The sequence below is a fragment of the Centruroides vittatus genome, unplaced genomic scaffold (assembly GCF_030686945.1).
Source record: "Centruroides vittatus isolate TY-2023 unplaced genomic scaffold, ASM3068694v2 scaffold_861, whole genome shotgun sequence".
NCBI lineage: Eukaryota > Metazoa > Arthropoda > Arachnida > Scorpiones > Buthidae > Centruroides > Centruroides vittatus.
In genome coordinates this window covers 5321624-5343913 of record NW_027122718.1, presented here as the reverse complement: position 1 = coordinate 5343913, position 22290 = coordinate 5321624, and the positions used below count along the sequence as shown (strand labels likewise).

The 22290-nt window shown below is 31.3% G+C and overlaps 2 protein-coding genes across 2 annotated transcripts in view; both read left to right on the top strand.

Annotated features, from left to right (window-relative positions):
- LOC136990213 (KAT8 regulatory NSL complex subunit 2-like) overlaps positions 1-9536 on the top strand; it is a 30661-nt gene extending 21125 nt beyond the window's left edge. Inside the window, exons 6-9 of the mRNA XM_067288592.1 lie at positions 1757-1990; positions 8685-8836; positions 8946-9089; positions 9166-9536. Coding sequence (XP_067144693.1) covers positions 1757-1990; positions 8685-8836; positions 8946-9089; positions 9166-9303 — 668 coding nt within the window. The 3' untranslated portion in view covers positions 9304-9536. The remainder of the gene's footprint in view (positions 1-1756; positions 1991-8684; positions 8837-8945; positions 9090-9165) is intronic.
- A 3978-nt stretch (positions 9537-13514) lies between these two features.
- LOC136990139 (uncharacterized) lies at positions 13515-22078 on the top strand. Its single transcript, XM_067288512.1, has 16 exons — positions 13515-13837; positions 15118-15241; positions 16313-16474; positions 16596-16710; positions 16786-16856; positions 18043-18184; positions 18348-18494; positions 19041-19177; positions 20080-20179; positions 20707-20789; positions 20931-21092; positions 21179-21293; positions 21369-21439; positions 21508-21649; positions 21717-21863; positions 21929-22078. The coding sequence occupies exons 1-16, from the start codon at positions 13755-13757 to the stop codon at positions 22075-22077; spliced, it is 1950 nt and encodes a 649-aa protein (XP_067144613.1). The 5' UTR covers positions 13515-13754; the 3' UTR covers position 22078.
- The last annotated feature ends 212 nt before the right edge of the window (positions 22079-22290 follow it).

Genomic DNA, 22290 nt, shown 5'->3' with positions numbered 1-22290 from the left:
TTTCAGTAATGAAAAGTCCTGCTATCGAGAATGTTCTTTCTGATTCAATTGATATGAGTGGAATCGTGTTTAATGCATTTAAGAGAAAAACAGATGTTATGTGTTTTTTTCACCCGTAGCCTGGAAGATTTCTAGTCCGTTTTAGAGATTGTAGTACTTCTTTTGCTCTCTAGTATTCTTGATTTGTCTGCCTCGGCTGCTTTAATAGCGGCATCGAGCTTATAGCCCGATAATTCGCAATTCGTTTGGCTTTAATAATTAGGTTTGTGAGGAAAAACTTCATACTTCCAGACTTCGTACTTGTTTGTATCCTTGCCCAATTTGCACAACTTGACATTACAGCTACGCAGTTATTGAAGCTACTGGGGATGGTTAAAAATTAAGACAGCATAAGCACAATTATTCCAGATATTACAGGTTCCGACAAGTAAAGAATTTTCAGAGTCCTGCCACAAATAAGCTTCATATTGATTATTGACCATTTGTGACATGAGGAAAAATTAAGAAAAACTAAGTAGGTTTAAAATTAATAAATACAAATGCATTCTGACAGTTTTGAGTTCATTATACTTTCTATTGGCAAAATTTCCACAACCTTAGCATAAAATAAGAAAAAAGCGAACGTTTAAGAAATTCGCAGGATTTCCCGGGTTAAAAAAACAACTGGGATCCCATTTGAGAAACCCTAATGCTGATCTTTAAATAATTTGCATTTTAAATGCAACCTTTGAAGTAGTACTAATTATTTTTATCCTCTGTAAATAGTTATTGAAATTTTTAAAGTACTAAATATATCTCTTTGGAGATTTGAACAGTTTTGAAAGCAAAATAAATGTTAAAATTATTTATTTATTACTGTTTGTGTTTAAAATTCTTTAGATATTGTTCAGATTTGTCTTTCCTGAAATTGGACTTTTTTATAGTTTATATTACTAGATTAAAATTTAGTGATATAAACTATACTTTTAATCCTTTTCATGTTTATTATTAATATTATTAACAATTTCCTCATAAAATCAAGGAATTAATGACAAGATAAATTTTAATATCTTAGCAGCCCATTAGTATATAGAGTATAAAATTTGAATATTTTCTAATATCTATTATAATAATATTAATAAATAAGTGACATGCCAACCTTTATCTGCTTATCAATTATTTTTTTCAAACAGCTGATTCTGTAAGTGAGAAATGATCAAAAAGGCTTTAATATTATTTTATAATAATTTTTAAAATTCAGAGTAACCCCAAAAAACTATTATACTATACATTAATGACTACTTATGCGTTAACAAACACAAACTTCAAAATTTTCATATATTTGTGTGAATAATTTGTTTAATTTATATAAACTTTTATTTATATGAACGGTCCAGAAATGCAACTCGTGTACAGATCACAATTGCACTATATTATATGAATATGCTTAGGTGAAAAAGTTCATATTAATATTTCACTAATTTAACTGGATTGGATTCTTAATTATTCATATTTTCAATCAACAGTTATAATTATTTCAGCATAACTTCCATAATTAAATAAAAATTAACAATATAACTGAAATTTGATTTATGTATAGCTAAAGGCATTCCTATTGTAATTATATCTGCTGGATTGAAAATGTGATTGATTAAAATGTCTATGTTAAACTCTTGACTTTCATTTAGCCAGTTTTCTTTAAAATCAGCCAAATAGTTAGAGTATCTTATGAATCTGTTATGTTTTTAATTTAATAAATTATTTTTTACAATATTAGGACCAATACAGAACCAAAATAATGATGTTACTTATCAGAAACTGAAAGCTTTACAGAGATATCATCAAATATATGGCAAAGAAGCCATTTTGAAAGCTCAATATAAAGAGAGAAGGAAAGCTATATCAGAAGGAAGTAATTACATACCACCTTCTTATCCCAAATGTGTCTTTCAAGAGGATGGTCACCAGTGTGGTTTTAGAACTATTCCTCTCAGTAAATACTGTAAAAAACGTATCCTTTACTATATCATAAATTTTTTAAGACATATCAGATTTTCAAATTGTATAACAATAACTTTATTTCAAATTATAATATGAAAATTAGATTAATTTTTAATTTAATTTAATATATTTGTTGCAAATACTACTGGTAAATTAAATATAAAGTTGAAAATTATATCTTTATATTCTTATTTAAATTCTACAAATTATATTGAAAGGGTCCAAAAATTGTCAGTAAATCTTTAATTAAAAAAAAATTGTATTCATTCAGACGACTAGTAAATGTCAAAGAAATAAATGTATAATTAGACATTTTGTTTTTCAAGATAAAATTTTAAAATTTTATTTTTGGGTTCTTATGTTTTATAATCTGGTGTAACATAAATAAATTCAGGCCCACCATAAACGGACATGCAAGGCATGCACGTCCATGGGCCGTAAATTGAGTGATCGATCATGTAATATTGAAAGTCATTGTCGTAATACCCATCCCATTTATAGCATAAGAAATGTCTTTGCATGGAGAAAAAATTGACCAGCACAGAATTACCATTTTCTTGTTTATATTATAGTGTTAACAGTGCCATCTATTGGCAATTATCTGAACTAAGATGCCATGCGAAACGTCTGTCAGCAAGTTGAACCATCCGGCGGCGCCCAAAAGCCAAGTACCCATAGTCGTGCTCTATGACAGAAGTTGACAGGACTGGCAAAATTAGGGAATCCCCACAGAGCTTCCTTCTCAATTTGCATATTTTGTCACATGTTATTAGAGAGCTCCCTCTGTCAACGTCTTCACTGAATGCCCTGAATCGAGATTACCGGAAACGCCACCATTTTGGCACCATAGGTAACATTAACCTTATAATTCAATGTATCATCTGTCAGTGCTAAATAAAAGTGCAAAAAAATCGTAATTATGGTAAATACCTATGTTTATTTATCGGCTTATCACAATAACTTTAATTTTATAATCGTGCTTTTTCATGCGGTTTTTGCAAATACCTACCTAAACTATACCTAAAGCATCGGTCTAAATTTTCTAACTTTTTAAACTAAGCTCTAAATGCATGTAACTAATCTCTGGTGCAAAAATGAATAGTTTAATAATATCAAAAGTCACAGACAGAGCAAATATAACGTTCCACTATCAATCTGATCACACACACGGTAGGGTTCTGTAGTCAGTACAGACTATACAAAATTTTTACAAGACATCTGAATCAAAACTTGATGTATTTTAAAAATACAAAGTTAATTTTGCAGTTTATTTATATGGAATTTCTATGAACTTTTTACGGACTCAACTACATGGTTAAGTTTGTCGATCATTACTCGTAAACTAGAAAAGCCTACTTATTCCTGATAGTTCTCCTTTTAAATTGGTTATGTTTGCATATTATTGTATTAAAAATTTTTTAAAATACAGTTTATGAAAAATTTCATGAACTGCAGAAAAGGAAAAACTTTCAGGAGTGCAATTTTGACAGCAAAAATGAGAAAAGGAGGTACAGAAAGAAAAACTGGCAAATTCTATAATGAAATTTTTAAGCAAGCCAGAAAATAAGGAAACGGAATGTCGAGAAAATATTTACGTAGCTTCGACAAGCACAGCATTAAATCCAGAAGCTATGGAGGTATCTGAAGAAAAATTTGTGTGTTGTAGTCCTTCAGAAGGAGACTCCAGTAAAACTAAGAGAAGGAACTACTGAAGAAACTGTAAGCAATTTATCAGTGTCATTAATATGTAGCAGTCTAGATTGTGGTAATGATCCCGGTTTGTTGCCTGCCATTATGACTAATGATCTTGTTAATATTTTGGTTAGTCATGGTCCTGTACAGGTGTTTAACTACAATTTTCCTGCTAATGATGCTGGAAGAAAATTTGCAGACAATTATTATTCTAGAAATCTTCCTAATGGAGAAAAAATTAACAAAGAATGGCTTGTTTACTCTATTTCAAAAGATTCAGTCTATTGTTTTTGTTGTAAAATGTTTGGTAAAACTGTAAGTAGTTTGTCTGATTTGAATGGTTTTTCTGATTGGCAGCATTTATCATTAACATTGAAAAGACATGAAACGAGCATTTTCCACAGTAAAAATGTGAAATGGTGGGTACAATTGAATAATATGTTAAAAAATAAAACTACTGTAAATCAAATGCAACTGAGACTATTAGAATTAGAAAAAAACAATGGTATGATGTATTAGAAAGAATCAAACCCATTATCAAGTTTTTATCTCATCAGTATCTGGCTTTTCGGGGCTCGTCAAAAACATTATATGAGCATGATAATGGTAATTTTCTAAAAGCAATCAAAATGATAGCATCCTTTGATTCAGTCATGCGGGAACATATTCACAGAATTCAATCCTCAAAATCTGATTCAAGTCGTATGACTCGCTATTTAGGAGATCAAATTCAGAATGAAATCATTGATTTACTCGGCACAACCATAAAAAATTATATACTGGACAAAGTCAGAGAATCAAAATATTTCTCCATCATGTTAGATTGCACACCAGATGTAAGTCACACAGAAATTACAGTTGTACTCGGGCATCTTCTTTTAAACAATGAAACTAAAAATGTTGCAATGTGCAAAAATTTCGTTGATTTCTTTCCGATCACCAGCTCCACAGGTGAAGGTTTATTAAATTTGGTTTTGGATTTATTTTCACAATTAAATCTCAACATTCAAAACTTACATGGTCAATGTTATGATAATAGTTCTAATATGCGTGGAAAACTCAATGGATTGCAAAAAACATTTTGGAAATCAATAATCGAGCATTTTACATATCATGCTCAGCTCATAGTCTCAATTTAGTAGTCAATGATGCAGCAAATATTATGGACGAAACTGTGATTTTTTTTTTTTTTTAAATATAATTTAAGAAATTTACGTTTTCTTTTCATTGTCTACAAAAAGGTGGTAGATAATTGGCAAACATTTACCAGATTTCAAATGAAAAGCTTTAAGTGCCACGCGATGGTATAGCAGAATCGATGCAGTCAAACCATTACGGTATCATCTCGAAAAAATATTTGATGCTTTGCTGGAAATATCTGATAATTTGTCGGAACGGAATTGTATTACATCTTGCAGAGCTTGCTTTGAACATTCAAAATTATAGATTTATTTGCTCGGTTGTAATTTGGTTTGATATTTTAAACAAAATGCATCATTTTGCTCGGAGCATTAAAAGCCCCACAATAAATATTCAAATCTGCATAAATTTGTTAAATAAGTTGATTGATAAGTTCACAGAATATCGCACGGATGAACACTTTGAAAGAGTGTTAGAAGAAGCTACCAATGTGGCTCACGAACTCAACGTAGAAACAGATTTCCCACCAATAAACACAATTCGTCCAAGAAGAAAACCAACATAAATTCAATATGAACATAGTGATGAAGTTTTACTAGACCCCAAACTCAAATACAAAGTAAGAGTTTTTTTTTTTTTTTTTTAGAATCCTAGATCAGACATTAACTTCTTTAAAGGATAGATTTGAAGAGTTAAAAACATTTACTGACATATTTGGCTTTTCCAGCAATAACTTATTTAATTACTCCAATGATGAATTAATGAAACATTGTAAAGATTTAAATCTGAAGCTTAAAGACGATTCAAGTAGTGAAACAGACATTGACGGTATTGATTTGTTTAATGAAATCAATGCTTTAAAGTTGCATTTTTCAGAAAACCAGTCTAATGATCCACAAATCCTATTACAATATCTTTTTACTAATGATTTAATTTCAACATTTCCGAACACAGCAATAGCACTAAGAATATTACTTACATTGCCGGTTTCAGTTGCATTTGGTGAAAGGTCTTTTTCAAAGTTAAAAATTATAAAAACTATTTAAGATCAACAATGCACCAGCAAAGACTAAGTAATTTAGCTACAGTTTCAATTGAACACGAAATCTTAGACAGCTTGGATACAAGAAAATTGATAGCAGATTTTGCAAACATAAAGGCAAGAAGAGTTCAATTTCTGTAGATAAATATTTATATGGTTTTACACTTAAGTAAATAAAAATAACTTTGCAATAAAAATAAATAGTTTTTCTTTTCTTTTTTCACACCCTTGTGAGACAACACTAAAGAGCCTTTCTGGCAAGCTCAGCGTGGGTAGTCGTAGTTGAACAGGAGCGGCACAATCGGTATTGCACACGGGCGTTCAAACAGCTAGCGGCGCTTCTGAATAAATTGATACATTTTCTTTAGTAATCATTGTCAGATTTTATCATAATCCATAGATAATTGATTTTCATAAATGAATTAAAAGATGGATTGATTAATACTAATACATGCTTTTAATACTGAGAGAATTAATTTCAAAAAAGGAATTCACTCTCTAGACTTTCCAGTAAAGAAAAATTATTCAGGGGTTTGAAGAATGAATAAATAACTTATGTCAATTGTAATGACAATTAAATGATTACTTTTTAACTATAAATTATATACAGGGTGTTTCATAAATTTGTAAATAGTTTAAAAATTCATAAAAGTTGAAAGAATTGGTATATTTGAATGCAGTTTGCATAAAAGTTATTCTCACAAAGGGGGATTATTTTGGGTAGAAAAAAATGAAAATAGTTCAAATTTTTGTCGGTAGAGGGCACTGAACACAAGAAAAATCAATGGAATTGTGCAAATCTGAGTTTTATAAAATGCAGGGTGTACAATTAACAGCTCATTTCTGAATTTTACTGTTACTGGCACTGACATACGGTTTTCATTATGATGATGATGGTGGTGGTTAAAGCACTATTGGTGAAATTGTTTTATCTCAGCCAAGAATTGCCAGCTGAAACTTTTCAGAGGTTTAGGACACAGAAGAGAATGAAGAAAGGTTCAGGTCCAATCACTCCTGCCAAAATTTGTCTTAGAGATTGTCCTGATCCTTTTACTTTGTAAATTTCATGTATTTCTAACTCTGTTAGTGTTTTTCCACAAGGCATTGTTTTAAATCACAAAAACAGTTTAAAATTGGCACCACATTTTTAATAATGAGTGATACTCCCCTCTGGTGACAACTAATTAAACAAATAATTAATTTAAAATATTTATACTAATTTTATTCACCTGTGTTTATACTTATGAAACATTCAAAAATTGAAAATCTGTGATAATTTTTTAAGGACTGTAAACAAAAATAATTATAATTAATTAATTAATTCAAGATTTATTATAAATCATGTACTGTACTGTGCATAAGGCATGTACAGTACACACATATTCATATATTTAGTTATTATTGTGCTAATAAATTCAGATCAGTCAGTAAAATTCTAATGTATGTTTCTGTTTATTCCATAGAATTGAAATATAAAGTTTGAAATTATTTGTGAAAAGTAGAATTTGGAAGATATGGCATTATTTATTTCATAATTTACATTTATATATATTAAAATTTTGTATAAAGATAGGGAAAATTATTGCATTATGATATGAAAATGCAATAAAGGATGACTTTATTAAATGGAGAATTTAGTATTACACAAAATAGAACAGTTTTTAAAAATCATTCTCAGAAAGAATCGCTTTCTCAAAACTTATGAAAATGGAGCCAGAACAAAGTGGTTTTAATGTCAATGATTTATGAAATTAAATACAGTAGCTATAATGTTGTATTTACATGGTCTAAATCAGTGGTCGGCAACCTTTCTGACCTTACGGACCACCATACCCACAATTTGGAATCCCGCGGACCACTGTCGTGAATTTTTTTAAACGATACAAAGTCTGTAGTATAATAATGATCATAAAAGTTTCATATTAATATAGTAAAATTAAACTCGTGTGTTTAGGCTTGCATTAATTTGTTATAATTAAAGTTCATTGCTGCATGTTTGAAATAAGTTTATGGATTCTTAGCACTTGTCCATGAAGGACGACAATCGCGCTCACAATATTGTTTATTGTTCATTATTTATTGATAACAGTCACTTCGTATTTGGTTTCAGATTCAAATAAAACCCCCCAAAGAGTGAAAAAAAGCAACTAAGCATTTTGCATCTCTTTTGTAATAGTTCGCGTAACTTTCAGTTGAACAATGTCCAAATTTCTCCACGGACCTACCCAAATTTATTTAGACCACCGGTTGCCGACCGTTGGTCTAAACAAATAGGTAAATTCATTAATTTCAGATTCTGTTTGAACTGGGATATTCTGCTACTTTAATTAGTTGTTGGATTTATTTTAAGAATTAATTTTTTCTCTAAATTTTCATAAATGTGTATTTATTAGATTAAATTCCTTCTCAGTTTTCTTTCTTAATAATTATCATCATCATGATTTGAAATTTTCTGTATTTGAAACAATGATTCTAAGTTACTTGTATAATAACAATAGTAATTATTATTTAAATTTCTTAATTATAATGTTTATTTGAAACCTTGATTATGTAATGCAGATAACTTAGAATCATTCCATCTCAATATAAAAAATTTCAAATTATAATGAAATGTCTTTAGTTACATAATCGTAAAATGATAAAATCAGAAGTTTTACGACAAATAATTATGTTTTGGTATATTAACTGTAAATAAAGTTTATGTATATTATATATTCTTAAAAACAAAAATCCTGTTACTTTAAAATTCAATATAAAGTTGGATTTATTCTATTAAGTAAACTATTAAGATACAGTTTGTTTTGCTTATAACCACTTAACTGATTAACAGATATATTGTCTGATCCACATCAAGTATTATTTAAATCTTGCCATGGTAAAGAAGGTGACTGTAATAAGCCAATTATTCCATACAATGATCAAGTTACATGCCTATATCACGCTCATCTAACATCCCTTCCAATTGGAAAGAGTCATAATATGGTAAATTGAAAAATTTGATTCATTTAAAACAAATGAAATTAACTATGTATTCATCTATATACATATTTGAAAATTTTAAGTCATAAAATATTCAATTTTATTCTATTAGAATAATCCTCCAGAAAATCCAGAAATTTCTCCCATGGAAACGGATGTACTTTCACTAGAACCAGAACACTTTCAATCAATGGACGACATTGCATCGCTCGGTCTAGACGTAGTACAACCCGGTTCTCTGTTCGGACTGAATCAGGTAAAAAATCGACGGTAATACTTTAACGATGACAAATATTCGATACTAACCTAAACCGTGGCACGCGTATTTTCAGTTCGGGGATCCGGGAGAATCGACAGACTCCGCTCTATCCGGAGACAACGCGGGAGATCTCATCCAGCCTCTCTCACTAAATTCCTCAGACATTCTCTGCACAGAAAGGAAGCAGTTGGATCAGGAAGTGGACAAATAAATAATCAATAAAAGAAAGAGAAAAAAAAATTTGTTATAAAGCCAAGCAGATTGCTGGTTTCGTTAATTTCAGTTATAATTTTAGTATACTAAATAGCATTTATTTTTAAAAAATGTTCAAACAAAACAACAACACATGTGCAAAATGTAGTTTGTATTAAAAGAAAGTTCTTTGTTTTTAGTTACACATTCTTATGTTTGAATATTTTAATAAAGAAAAATAAATGAACAGAATTTTAGATTTGTCTTTAATTATCAAATTTTTAATTTTTAATTAAAATAAGTGATAAATTAACTAGGAAGGCAACACACACATTTTAGGAAAGGTGTTAATCATTTTTATTATTATTATTATTATTATTATTATTATGTTGGGTTAAGTGAGATATACTCGGTTAACACCGGTGGCTGTGTACTATGCCGGACCAAAGTCAAGGCATAGTAACCAAAACAGAAATTAAAGAAGTGTATCAGTGTGTGTGTCTGTATTCAAGAATTTTCTCACAATGTGACATGTATTCAATATAGTGGCCTTCTGTAGTGTGATGTATGTGTTTCTATTCAATTGTAATGTGCCCAGGCTTTTGTGTAGTGTGTGTGATATGACACCTGTAGAGGAGTGAACAACAGGTACAATAAGCACCCTATCCATCCTCCACAGATGCCTTATTTCCTGGGCGAGTTCTGTGTACTTGCTAATTTTTTCAGTGCATGCGTTTTGTATATTGTGAGTGTTTGGAATGGATATGTCTATAATGTATGTGATTTTATTGTGTTTGTCAATGAGTGTGATGTCTGGTCTGTTGTGGTAAATTGTTTTATCTGTGATTATGGCTCTGTCGTAGTACATTTTGTGCGTGTTGTTTTCCAATACTGTCTGTGAAATGTATTTGTAGTATGGTTCGTGGATGTCTACTAATTTGTGTTTCTTTGCAAGCTCTTGGTGTATTATATTTGCTACTTGATTATGTCTGTGTAAATAATCTGTCTGTGCCAAGAGCTTGCAACCAGAGGTGATGTGTTGTATAGTTTCTGGCATGATGTGACATTTTCTGCATGTGTCATTTGTGAGTGTTGCATCTTGGAGTATGTGTTTTCTGTAGTTTTTAGTATTTATGACCTGATCCTGTATGGCGATCATGAATCCTTCCGTCTCCCCAAAGAGGCATCCCCGAGCTAACCAGCTGTTTGACGCAGTTTTGTCAACAAAATCCTGGGCCAGATCATAAGGATGCCTGCCATGGAGTGCCTTTCGAGCCCACGATTGCTTAATGGTGTCTATGCTTTTTATATGTTGTGTTGTGTCCATATGATGCGAGTGTAAGTTTAATGGTGTGTTATTAGAGTCTGCTAGAGTTACTGCTTTATGTAATTGTGATGTTTCTTGTTTTTTATAGAAAAACTCTCGCAGCGACTGTATTTGTTTGTAGTGAAGGTTAACTATGTCAATCAGGCCACGTCCGCCATCTTTACGTGGAAGGGTTAATCTTTCTGTGGCGGATTTAGGATGATGTTGTTTATGCTTAGTAAGTGTTGTTCTTGTTTTCCTTTGGAGTTGCTCAAGATCTGTGTGAGTCCAATGTATAACTCCAAAAGAATATGTGAGTACTGGAATGACATATGTGTTTATTGCTTTAACTGTGTGTTTTGCATTTAATTGTGTTCTGAGAATAGCATTTAACCTACTTTGGTATTCTTTAATTAATCTTTGCTTTATTTGTGTATGTTCTGTTAGTTTGGCCTGTTGGAATCCTAAATACTTGTAGAACTCGCCCTCTTCCATGGATTCAATAATGTCTCCATTTCCAAGTGCAAAATCTTCTTTCTTCAGGATTCCTTTTTCTATGTGAAGTGTTCATTTATCTAAGCCAAATTCCATTTGTATGTCCTTGGTGTATGAATGTGTGATTTGTAGGAGTTGATGAAGTTGTTTTTGTGTGGATGCATAAAGTTTTATGTCATCCATGTACATGAGATGTGACAGTGTAAACTGTGTTGTTTTTTCATGTCTGATATTGTAACCATATTGCGTGTTGTTTAACATGTTGGATAATGGGTTCAGGGCCAAGCAGAACCAGAGAGGACTCAAGGAATCTCCTTGAAAAATTCCTCGCCTAATAAAAATTTGGTTTGTTTGTATGGAAGTGTTACTAACCCTGAGATGTAGTGTTGTTCTCCAGTGCTGCATAGTGTTTTGAAAGAATGCAATGAGTGACGGATGTATTTTGTACATGTGTAGAATATGTAGCAGCCAACTATGTGGAACACTGTCTAATGCTTTTCTGTAGTCTATATATGCCATGTGTGTGTTTCTGTGTTGTTTGTGTGCTTGCCGTAGAATGACTGAATCTATGAGTAGCTGTTCTTTGCATCCCCTGTGATTTCTACGGCAACCTTTTTGTTGTTCCGTTAGAATGTCGTGTTCTTCAATATGTTTGTATATTTTGTTTGCGATACAGGATGTCAATAATTTGTAGAGTGTTGGAAGACATGTAATTGGTCTGTATTGTGTGGGGTCTGTGGTATTGTTGTTTTTAGGTTTCATGTAGGTGATGCCCTGAGTAAGAAATTTTGGCATGTCTTGTGGATTGATGATGATGTGTGTTAGGTGTTTAGCTAGTTCCTGGTGCAGTGATGTAAACTTTTTGTACCAGAAATTGTGAATGTTGTCTACACCAGGTGTCTTCCAGTTGTGTGTTCTGTTAACAGTGTATTGGAAATCATGTATGCTTATTTCAGCACATGGCATAGTTGGTATGTTGTGCAAGTTTCTGTTCTCCTCCTCGATCCAGCCTGCTTCAGCATTGTGCGTGACAGCCCTGGACCAAAGAGAAGACCAATATGTTGCGAGTTCTTCTTCTGTTGATGTGCCACTGTGCTGTGTATCAGTGTTTGCTTTGTTATTAATTTGTCTGTAAAAGAGTTTTTCATTGTTTGTAAATAATTTATTTTGTTGTTTTCGTAGTGTACATGTTTTGTATCGTTTGAGTCTACGTGCTTTGGCAGCAAGTTTTTGCTTTAGTGTATCAATGTATTCTGTAATGTGTGTGTTGTGATGTTCGTGTTTTGTGTGTGTTTTTATTTTCTTGAAAATGTTTTTGAGCTGTTTCCTTAATTTGGGTGTTATGTTGCTTTTAGTGTATTGTGTCAGCCTGCCTAATTGCTGTCTAATGTCATTTATTTGTATTTCTATTCTTCTCTGCCAGGCAGGCTTGTGATAGAATTGTGTTTTCTGTGTATTTGTCTGTGACTGTACTTTCAGTCCATGGTGTGTCACTACTGTGACTGCCCCAGCATAAACTAATGTATGAATGTCTGCGAGTGTAGAAATTGAATGAATGTAGTGTGGTATTAAGTGAGTGTTTACGTAATTTAGTGTTTTTCCTACTTCCTTTGACGTGTTGATTTTTGGTATTCGTGGTCGTTGTGTGGGATCTGTGCCTGTATATTTAGTGAGTGTTTCCTGAAATATAAGTGAGAGCGTATTAACTAAATCCATGTCTATGTTATCAGTGATGGACGAGGAAGTGTCTGTAGTATCATTAGTGTTAATTGTTGTATGTGTGTTATTATCAATGCTTGTTGCTGGATTATCCTGACAGGTTACATGATCTTCATTAATGTTAGATGTTTCTGTCTGTTGATGTATTTGATCAGCAACCTGTTGTTTGATAAGTTCAAGTGTTGTTTGTGGAATAAGGTTGTTGTGTATAATTGTTCTTTTTTGATCAACAACCCTTTGTTCAGTGACAGTGAGGTGAGGATATTGTTGTGTGAATTTATGGTGTAGTTGTTGTCTGTATGCTGTCATGTTTGTTTCAAGTTTTGTGATCGTGTAATAAGTACGGATGATAAACTCGTTCATTTCTACTGTCCATTTCATCCGTTGGCGTGGTTTTCCAGCCTTTGTGGTCTGTGGATGCATTGCCACAGAAACACCAAGGCTGGGTTGGTTCCTCACATCTGTTGAGGGCATTGCAGTAGCCATGCTTGGGCCGGTGCTGCTTTTGCCACCGGTAACCAGGGGAGACTGTGGCCTATTTTTCGAACGTGAGCCTCTGCCTAACCCACAAACGCGGACCTTGTTAACCCGGGCGACGTCCGAGCCGGTATCACACTTTGATCTAGTTATCACCATAATAAATATCTCCACAGAATGTGGTTGTGGTCACTCTTAGCTTCATTTCTCCCCATAGACCTTACTGGCATGGGTGTCCCTACCAGGAGCTTATGCTCCAGCCTGCATTGCCCTATGGATCAGTAAAATTACTGGGCTCTCCCACCACGACCAGGTGGTGACCACGGGAGAGTTATTATTATTATTATTATTATGTAATAATTGTTCAAAATGAATTGAAACAATGACCGTGTTTTGTAATAATAATTATAAATTGTGAGATATAAAAAAAATAAATAAATACGTGGAAGTAAAATTTTGTAATTTTTAAGTAAATGACGTCACATCCGGGCGAGGCCATTGTAACGATCAATAAATGCGAAACCTTAGTAGAAGGACTAGCGGCCGAAGAGATGAGGTAAGGATATAATGTATAGAAAACTGAATTATAAGCGGATAATTATTACGATAACGGAGAATGTTCCACTGCCGCACATGACGTCTTTGATGGGAAAACATTCGCTTTGTTTTAAAATTGAAAGATACATAAACGTTGTTTATTTTCCTATTTCGTTTCCGAATAATAAAAGTTGCGGAAGGTCACCTTCGATAATAAATGAAATGTAACTTAACATCAATTGTATAAAAGGCATGCGCGTGAAAATAAACAATACAACCAACCAATTAATCGTCAACCTGTTAAGTATATTTTTATAATAAATAAAATTATTTGTGCAATATTTGAAAAGATTTTTCTATAAAATAATTCGAATGTATTTTTAATCAACGAAATAAAAATCCTCATTTGTCAGGTAAATAAATCTCTTCTCTCTAGTCTTGTGTATTGTAGTACGCCATTGTGTTGTGTATAGGTGAGGTTGGAGGGAAACGATCGCATTATACAGTAAATATTTCAAAAGGGAACAATGAGTTTTTCTGTTTTGTACGTTAAAAAAAAATTTTTTTTTTAAATTCGATTGTAATAAATAAATAAATTATTAAAATTTATACGTTCGTTTAAATGGTTAATGTGAGTAACAACAGATGGCGGGAGTGGCGGATATGTTCCAGATCTAAATATTCGTGACATTACAATTAAGTGAATCAATTGCGAGAGATTAATAATAATAAAAAGTATCTAAGAAGAATTTTAGGTCTATAAGTAATAAAAATTTATAAATGTAAGTTACTAATTAATTTATAAATTTTGTTTAATGATTCGAAAAAAACTGCTCTTTTTTATAAGGTGGTTGTTTTATTTTATTGTATATAAGTTCATTTTATTTATTTATTTATTTTTAATAGTCTAGATTATACACATACACTTATATACATAAATTATAAACCTTAAAGTTGATGCGTGCTGACATCTATCGATTACTTTAGAAATTAAGATACAAGATTTACAATTTCGAACCCTATTGGTTGAAATTCGTTTTGTTTTTTTTTTTTTTTATTAAATATTTTTAAATCGTTGAAAAAATTGTTTTATAATTTTTAATATTTATTAAGTGACGATTATTATTAAAAATCAAGATTAAAAGATAATTGTATGAAATAATAATATAAGAAAAATTGCTATCGTTCCCTTTTATCATCATGCCTTGCAGGTTAAAGTATGGGCAGAATGGCGAAAGGTTTTTCCTACTTTATACAGAACATTTCACAGATGTAATATTGACATTTTTGTGTTGGCAGTTCGGAAAATGGATCGGTTATCCTCAGGAATCCTCACATCGCCGAAATGTCGGAAGACGTTTTATATCACCTGTCATTAGGTTCTGGAAGTCATGATCTGCAGGAAATGTTTGGTGACGTCAAGGTATAAAAATTATCCCCCAACATTTTTTTGTTTATAATATTAAAATGAATTATAGTCGGCCAGGGAGACGGGCAGCCTGGAAATTTTTCGTGGGACCAGTACTAGGAATGGATTTAGGGGTGTGCAGGGGTGCAGTCGCACCCTTCACACCCCTAAATCCTTTCACACACACCCACTGAATCCTTTGCACACCCACTGAATCCTTCTTTGCACACCCATTAAATCCTTTACACACTCCCTAAATCCTTCTTTGCACACCCACTAAATCCTTTACACACTCCCTAAATCCTTCTTTGCACACCCACTAAATCCTTCTTTGCACACCCACTAAATCCTTCTTTGCACACCCACTAAATCCTTTACACACTCCCTAAATCCTTCTTTGCACACCCACTAAATCCTTTACTTAGTGCCGTAACTAGGCAGGTGCAACAGGTGCATCCGCACAGGGCCCACTTGGAAGGGGGCTCAAAATGCATGTATTTGTTTTATTATTTCCCCAAACCTAATTAATTAAGGGGCCTAAATGCAAATTCTTGCACAGGGCACAAGAATGGCTAGTTATGGCACTGCCTTTACACACACACTAAATCCTACCCTGCACATTCCCTAAATTCTGCACCCTGCACCTCAAAAGGGCTAATGTACAGTACCTGGCTTTACTTGAGAAAACCTGGTACATTTGGGTAGAAAAAAAAGTTTTGTAAGGCATATTCTTACCCTTCTGCACTCCTTATAAAGATTTCCGAATTCACTACTGTTCCCTACCACTATACATTAACATTATTTTTACAATCAGAAAATAAAATCTTGAAAAAATAACTTTCATTTAATAAAGAAACATTCCATTTATTTCATTTATTCAAAAAATAGGGTTCCTCTACCCCAGTCTCCACACAATTTATATAAACAAGCTCTCTACAGCCCTGTTTATGATTAATCATAAATGTATCAATACAAAATAATAAAATTAAATTTTTAAGATTAATTTGGGCTTGTTTTACATGTAATTTTTTATTTTGGATATGAAATATATCTGCAATTAAAAAACTAAAAACATATATTTTATAGTTTGTCTGCATGGGTGGAACACCCAAGAGAATGGAGAGTTTCGCTCATTACATCAGAAACGAGCTGAATATTAAATTACCGACGGGAGCCGATTTATACGATATTAGCAGATACTCGTACAGATATTCCATGTTTAAAATTGGACCGGTTCTCGCCATAAGCGTAAGTTAATATTGCCACGTGCGCTTTGCTTATTACGACTTACCGGCTTAGAACCGTTACCGTGTAATTTGTTAATTTAGACAAATTAATAAAGTGATTTCGATTGATATTCTTTCCTCAGCACGGAATGGGGATACCTTCGCTGTCCATTCTGTTGCATGAAGTTATCAAATTATTATATCACGCCAAGTGCAAAGATGTAATCTTTATTCGAATTGGTACTTGTGGCGGAATCGGTAAGACTCTATTAAACTGAGGGAATATTCGTTAGATAATTTTATTACTCGTTGAAATTTTTTATTACTTTGCAGGCATTCCGGGTGGAAGTTTGGTGATATCCGAATCTGCCGTCGACGGAATTCTTAGACCTTATTTAGAATTGGTAAGATTAATTCTATGCACCAATAAATCTATAAATATGTATTTGGATTTGTAGACTTTTTGGCCTAAATAAGATTTTTTTTTTTTAATTTTAACTTTTAGGCATTTTGTTTTTATAATTTAAAATAATGACATACTGTACTTATAATTAATTATAATCATAATTGTTCTGTTTAGGGATCAAAAATCATTACAAACATAAATAATTACATTTGATATAATGACAATTTGGTATTTACTAATTTAATTAACAGAATTTTTATGCTTCTTTTTCTAATATAAAGTTAAATATATATGAATTAGAAAACAACACATTTTGAATATAAATTAGTCTGAATAAAACATATAATACAATAAATAAAGATGGAATAAAACCAAATATATTATACTATATGTTATTTTAGATACATCATCAATCCTTAAATAAACTCTTAACTCTTATTATTTTTAATGAGCTACCAAATTTGTGCATTATTGGTCTGTCTTCTAAGAAACTTTCACAGTTTGATTGCATGCCCTATAGGTTGTACACCCACATTAATAAAATGTTGCATATTAAAGTGCTGGTGAATTGAAACACAAATCCTCCGTTTTCTTGAAAACTTCATAAATTTTTTCACTAAGTTCCTCAATTGTTGGTGAGGATTCAATGTGATCTGTAAAGGGAATGACTTGTACACATACTAATTGTAATGAATATAAGTTGAATGAATGAAGTTGTATATTCAACATTTGTTCACTGAATGATATTACTATAATGCATCTTCCTTCTGTTGCGAGGGATCGGATGGTTTGAATTCAATCTTCTCTCAGATTTTTATGAAAAGAACACATATACTTTCTGATTGATTTGTGGATTCTTGGGAACCAGTCGGCAGGCTTTACTTTAGGAAATGCCGATATGATGCACAATTGATCATATATTGTACCGTACAGTACAACTGTATTTAATTTTTATATCAATTTAAAGTGAACTATCCACTTTACTTATAAATATTTTTTATTTTATCAAATAAGTATGGGCTTTTTTTATCCAAAACAACTGTAAATATAGAATATTAATATATCATGCTTAATTATTGATATATAGCAAATTTGTTATCATGCTGATAGTATAGAAATGTTAATTGCTTACATTTTAACAAATTATATTGAATTGGAAAAATGTATAAATTATTATTTCCTAGCATATATTGGGAAAACCAGTACAGAGACCAGCAGTTTTAGATAAAGAGCTTGCTAAAGAACTGAAGAGTTTGAGTGAAGAACATTTGCCTCATTATACATCAGTTGTTGGAAAAACTATGTGCACGTATGATTTCTACGAGGGTAAATATCATATTACTTAATTACCAGTCGTAAATATAAAACAAAGCTTGATATTTGCAACGTTTGCTCAATAATATTTATCAATTCGTAACGCTCAAATTTAATTTAATTATCTAATCTAACGAATACTGGATTTCGTTGTTTTCTCCCTTATTACCTCTAGGTCAAGGTCGTCTGGATGGCGCCTTTTGTGATTATACAGAAAACGATAAACTCTCATATTTGAAGAATATTTATAAAAAAGGAATTTGCAACATAGAAATGGAATCATTAGCATTTGCAGCTATGTGCAACCATGCCGGAATTAGAGGTATGATTAAATTTGAATTACATTAGATCCTTCTTGTTGTTTTTTTTTACATTTTTCATTTGCAACCAAAATGATTAAAGAGTGAATAAATTGATATCTCATGGTTTATTTATGAGATTTTTGTGATAGTAGTAGAATTTGTATCTAAAGTAGGTTAATGTTGTAATTCTATATATGTGAAAGATTCAACTTTGTCAATTCATGTTGAAATCTCTACTTTAAAGTCTAACATTAATTCAACTTAATAATTGTTATTAATGGTATTTTACATTAATATCCCCACTTATTAGTGTATATAATAATAATATTTACTAATAATTACTTCAGGAATAACATGTTTTATTACAATCCTGATCACATTTCCTGTTTTAATCTCCATAATCAAATCCCTGACCTTTTTGTTTCACCTGCTACTAGGTCAAGGATTATTCAGCTATCAGATGTTTATATTAGTCAGCAAGATTAATTGTGTGAATAGCAAAATATTTGAATATTTGCAAGCCAAGAATAAATTAAAGTCTTTTATAAATATAAGTTTTCTTTCAGGTGCCGTGGTCTGCGTTACCCTTCTAGACAGACTGAAGGGCGACCAAGTCAGCACTCCCAAAGCCACTCTAGAAGAATGGCAGCATCGCCCGCAAGAACTGGTGGCCGTCTTCATCAAAAAACATCTGGGACTTCTCTAAGTAAACAAACACGCTTTATCGGAATAACATATACTCGTGCACTTACCGTACACAATTAAAAATAGCAATTCGTGTTCGATCAACAGTTCGTCAAAAGCTTAAAATCAGACTAGGAAACCGAAACTTCCCAAATATCTTATAAAATTATTAGATGATAATTAAATCTAGACGATTACATTGTTTTTTTTTCTCTGTGTTAAAAAAGAGAATTTTAGAATTAATTGACAGATTAATTTTCTATGTAAACAGAATTGTTATAACAAAATTAAATATTTTAATATTATCAAAACTTGTTAACCTCATGAAAAAAAAAGAAAATTAAATTAAAAGATGTAACAAAATTAAATAAATATACTTTTTATAATTAAAATAAATCAGGGATTTTATTTATACCAAAACTATTTATTTATTTGTAATTTTTAGAAAAATTTTGCTGATGTTATATGCTGTTTTATAGTGAAGTTGTTGTCCTATTGCTTCACTACTGTTGTGCCCATATATGGTGTTAAAAGTTCATGTTTGTTAATGATGACAAGGCATTAAAGATCATTCAAAGTTTCTTTACATTTGTTTTTATTCCGTAAACATTATAATACTTAAAAACATTTATACTTTATGTCTCAAATTATCGAAATTTTACAGCAGGTATACTCTCAAAACAATACGAGTCGCCACAAAAAAAAATGATACAGTAATTACTTTTTATTACACCAAAAATATTTATGTAAAAGTAGACGATTTTATATCCGCGTATCATAATATAAATATCGCGTTGGAGCATCCAAATAATCTCTACTCCGAGATAAAAATATCTGTAGTCATTAACTAATCATATCGGAGTTAGGAGATAGTGTGAGGCCTTGTGTGATAAATGACTCCGTCATCCCGACGATCATTAGTCGTTTAATAAATTTGAAAAATGGACAGTCGAAGTAAAGTTTTTCGATCTCGAAAATTGGACAATCGAAACGATTCTCAATACGAAGAAATCGATAATAGGTAAGATTCCTGAGTTTTATATATAAGTTTATATAATAATAATATAAATTCTTTTCGATTTTTAATCGTGAGTGATAAAGTCAGGGTCTTTAGAAATTTTAACGTTAATTTTTTCCGATTTGTATGTATAATTATAAACATTATTGATACCAGCGAGATACGGAAGGCCTATGTTATCGCAGATATTGAAATTTTATTGGTAAACACTGTGTAATAAATTATAATATATCGTTTATTAAAAGTTTTATTAAATTAATAATAGAATAAAATATTATAAAATATAAAAATAATTTTAAAATAAAATCAAATTTCTATTGTCAATAACATTTCGAGATTCGATATTGCACGCTATCGCCATCTGTAGACAGAAAAAGTATTTAAAAATGTTTATGTAAAGAAATTAAATATTAAAAATGGTTTAATTATATCGAAATTATCACAATGGATGTGATTGAAATAAAATTTAATTATTATTATTATTGGTTTATATTGAAGGAATGGAAATATTATTAAAAATCCTCACATAGCTGAGTTATCCGAAGATGTTTTGTATCATCTTTCTTTAAGTACAACTACACACAACTTGCAAGAAATGTTTGGAGACGTAAAGGTATTTAATTGCTGCTATTAGATGACTCGAGTGAATTGTTATACTTTTGATTAATGTTTAAAATGTTGAATTGATTTACAGTTTTGTTTAGTAGATTGTACACTGCATGCAAATTGTTTTTTGTGATTAATTATTATTTAGTTTGTATGTGTTGGAGGAACTACTAAACGAATGGCGGATTTCGCCCAATATATGACATGCGAACTAAATTACAAATTACCTCCAGGAACAGCTCTTTACGATATTAGTGGGAGCTCGTACAGATTTTCTATGTACAAAGTAGGCCCCGTTCTGTGCGTCAGTGTGAGTATTTGTAATACATAAATGTTACGAAGAGTTATATACGAAATTACATAGGCTCTGTGTTATATATATTTCATGTTTTTTAGCACGGAATGGGAACTCCATCCATCTCCATCATGCTCCACGAACTTATAAAACTTTTACACTATTCGGCTTGTCGAGATGTTACAATTTTGCGATTGGGAACTTGCGGCGGTATTGGTTAGTGTTTTAAATAATTATAACATTGAAATTATTGTTATTATTTCTCTTTGAAATGTTCAAAATTTAATATAGGTGTGAAAGAAGGAAGTTTAATAATCACAAGCTCTGTTGTAGATGGATTGATGAGGCCTTATCAAGAGGCAGTAAGTTGTTTGTTTGTCTTTTACATTAATCATATTTATAATTTTTACTATTAATTTGAGTCTAATAGATAGTACTAGGCAGGAAAGTGAAGCGTGAAGCTATTTTAGATGTAAATCTTGCCAGAGAATTATTAAAAATAGCTAAAAGTGATCTATCTGAATACCCGAGTTGTTTAGGTACAACCATGTGTACCGATGATTTTTATGAAGGTAAGAGAAAATTCTTTAATTTAAGAAGAAATATTACATTTGAAATACTAAAATTTCTGTTAATTAGGCCAGGCAAGATTAGATGGAGCTTTCTGCAATTACACCGAAAAAGAAAAATTGGAATACTTACAAAATATAAGCAGAATGGGAATTGTTAACATGGAAATGGAATCGCTAGTGTTCGCGGCTATGTGCACAAATGCTGGCATTTCGGGTAAAGTTTTAAATTTGTTGATTCCACATAATAAATGTGACGATAATGATAAATGTATTCAACAGCTGCAGTCATATGTGTGGCTCTACTGGACAGACTAAAAGGTGATCAAATTATTGCTTCGAAAGAAGAACTGCAAGAGTGGCAATCCAGACCACAACAATTAGCTGCTCTGTTTATTAAGAAGAGAATGGAGAACCTTCATAAAAATTAGCGTTTTAAAATATATAACAGCGTAACAATTCTTTGTAGATTTATTTAAATACTATGTGTAAAAAATGCTTGTCATATAAATCTTGTATGATGCTTACGCATTATTTCTATATACTATATTTTTATTTCCTTATGAAAATGTTAATTATTTATGAATGATTATTATTATTTTAAACTTGTATAATTATTATTTTTAATTAAAAATTTCGATAAT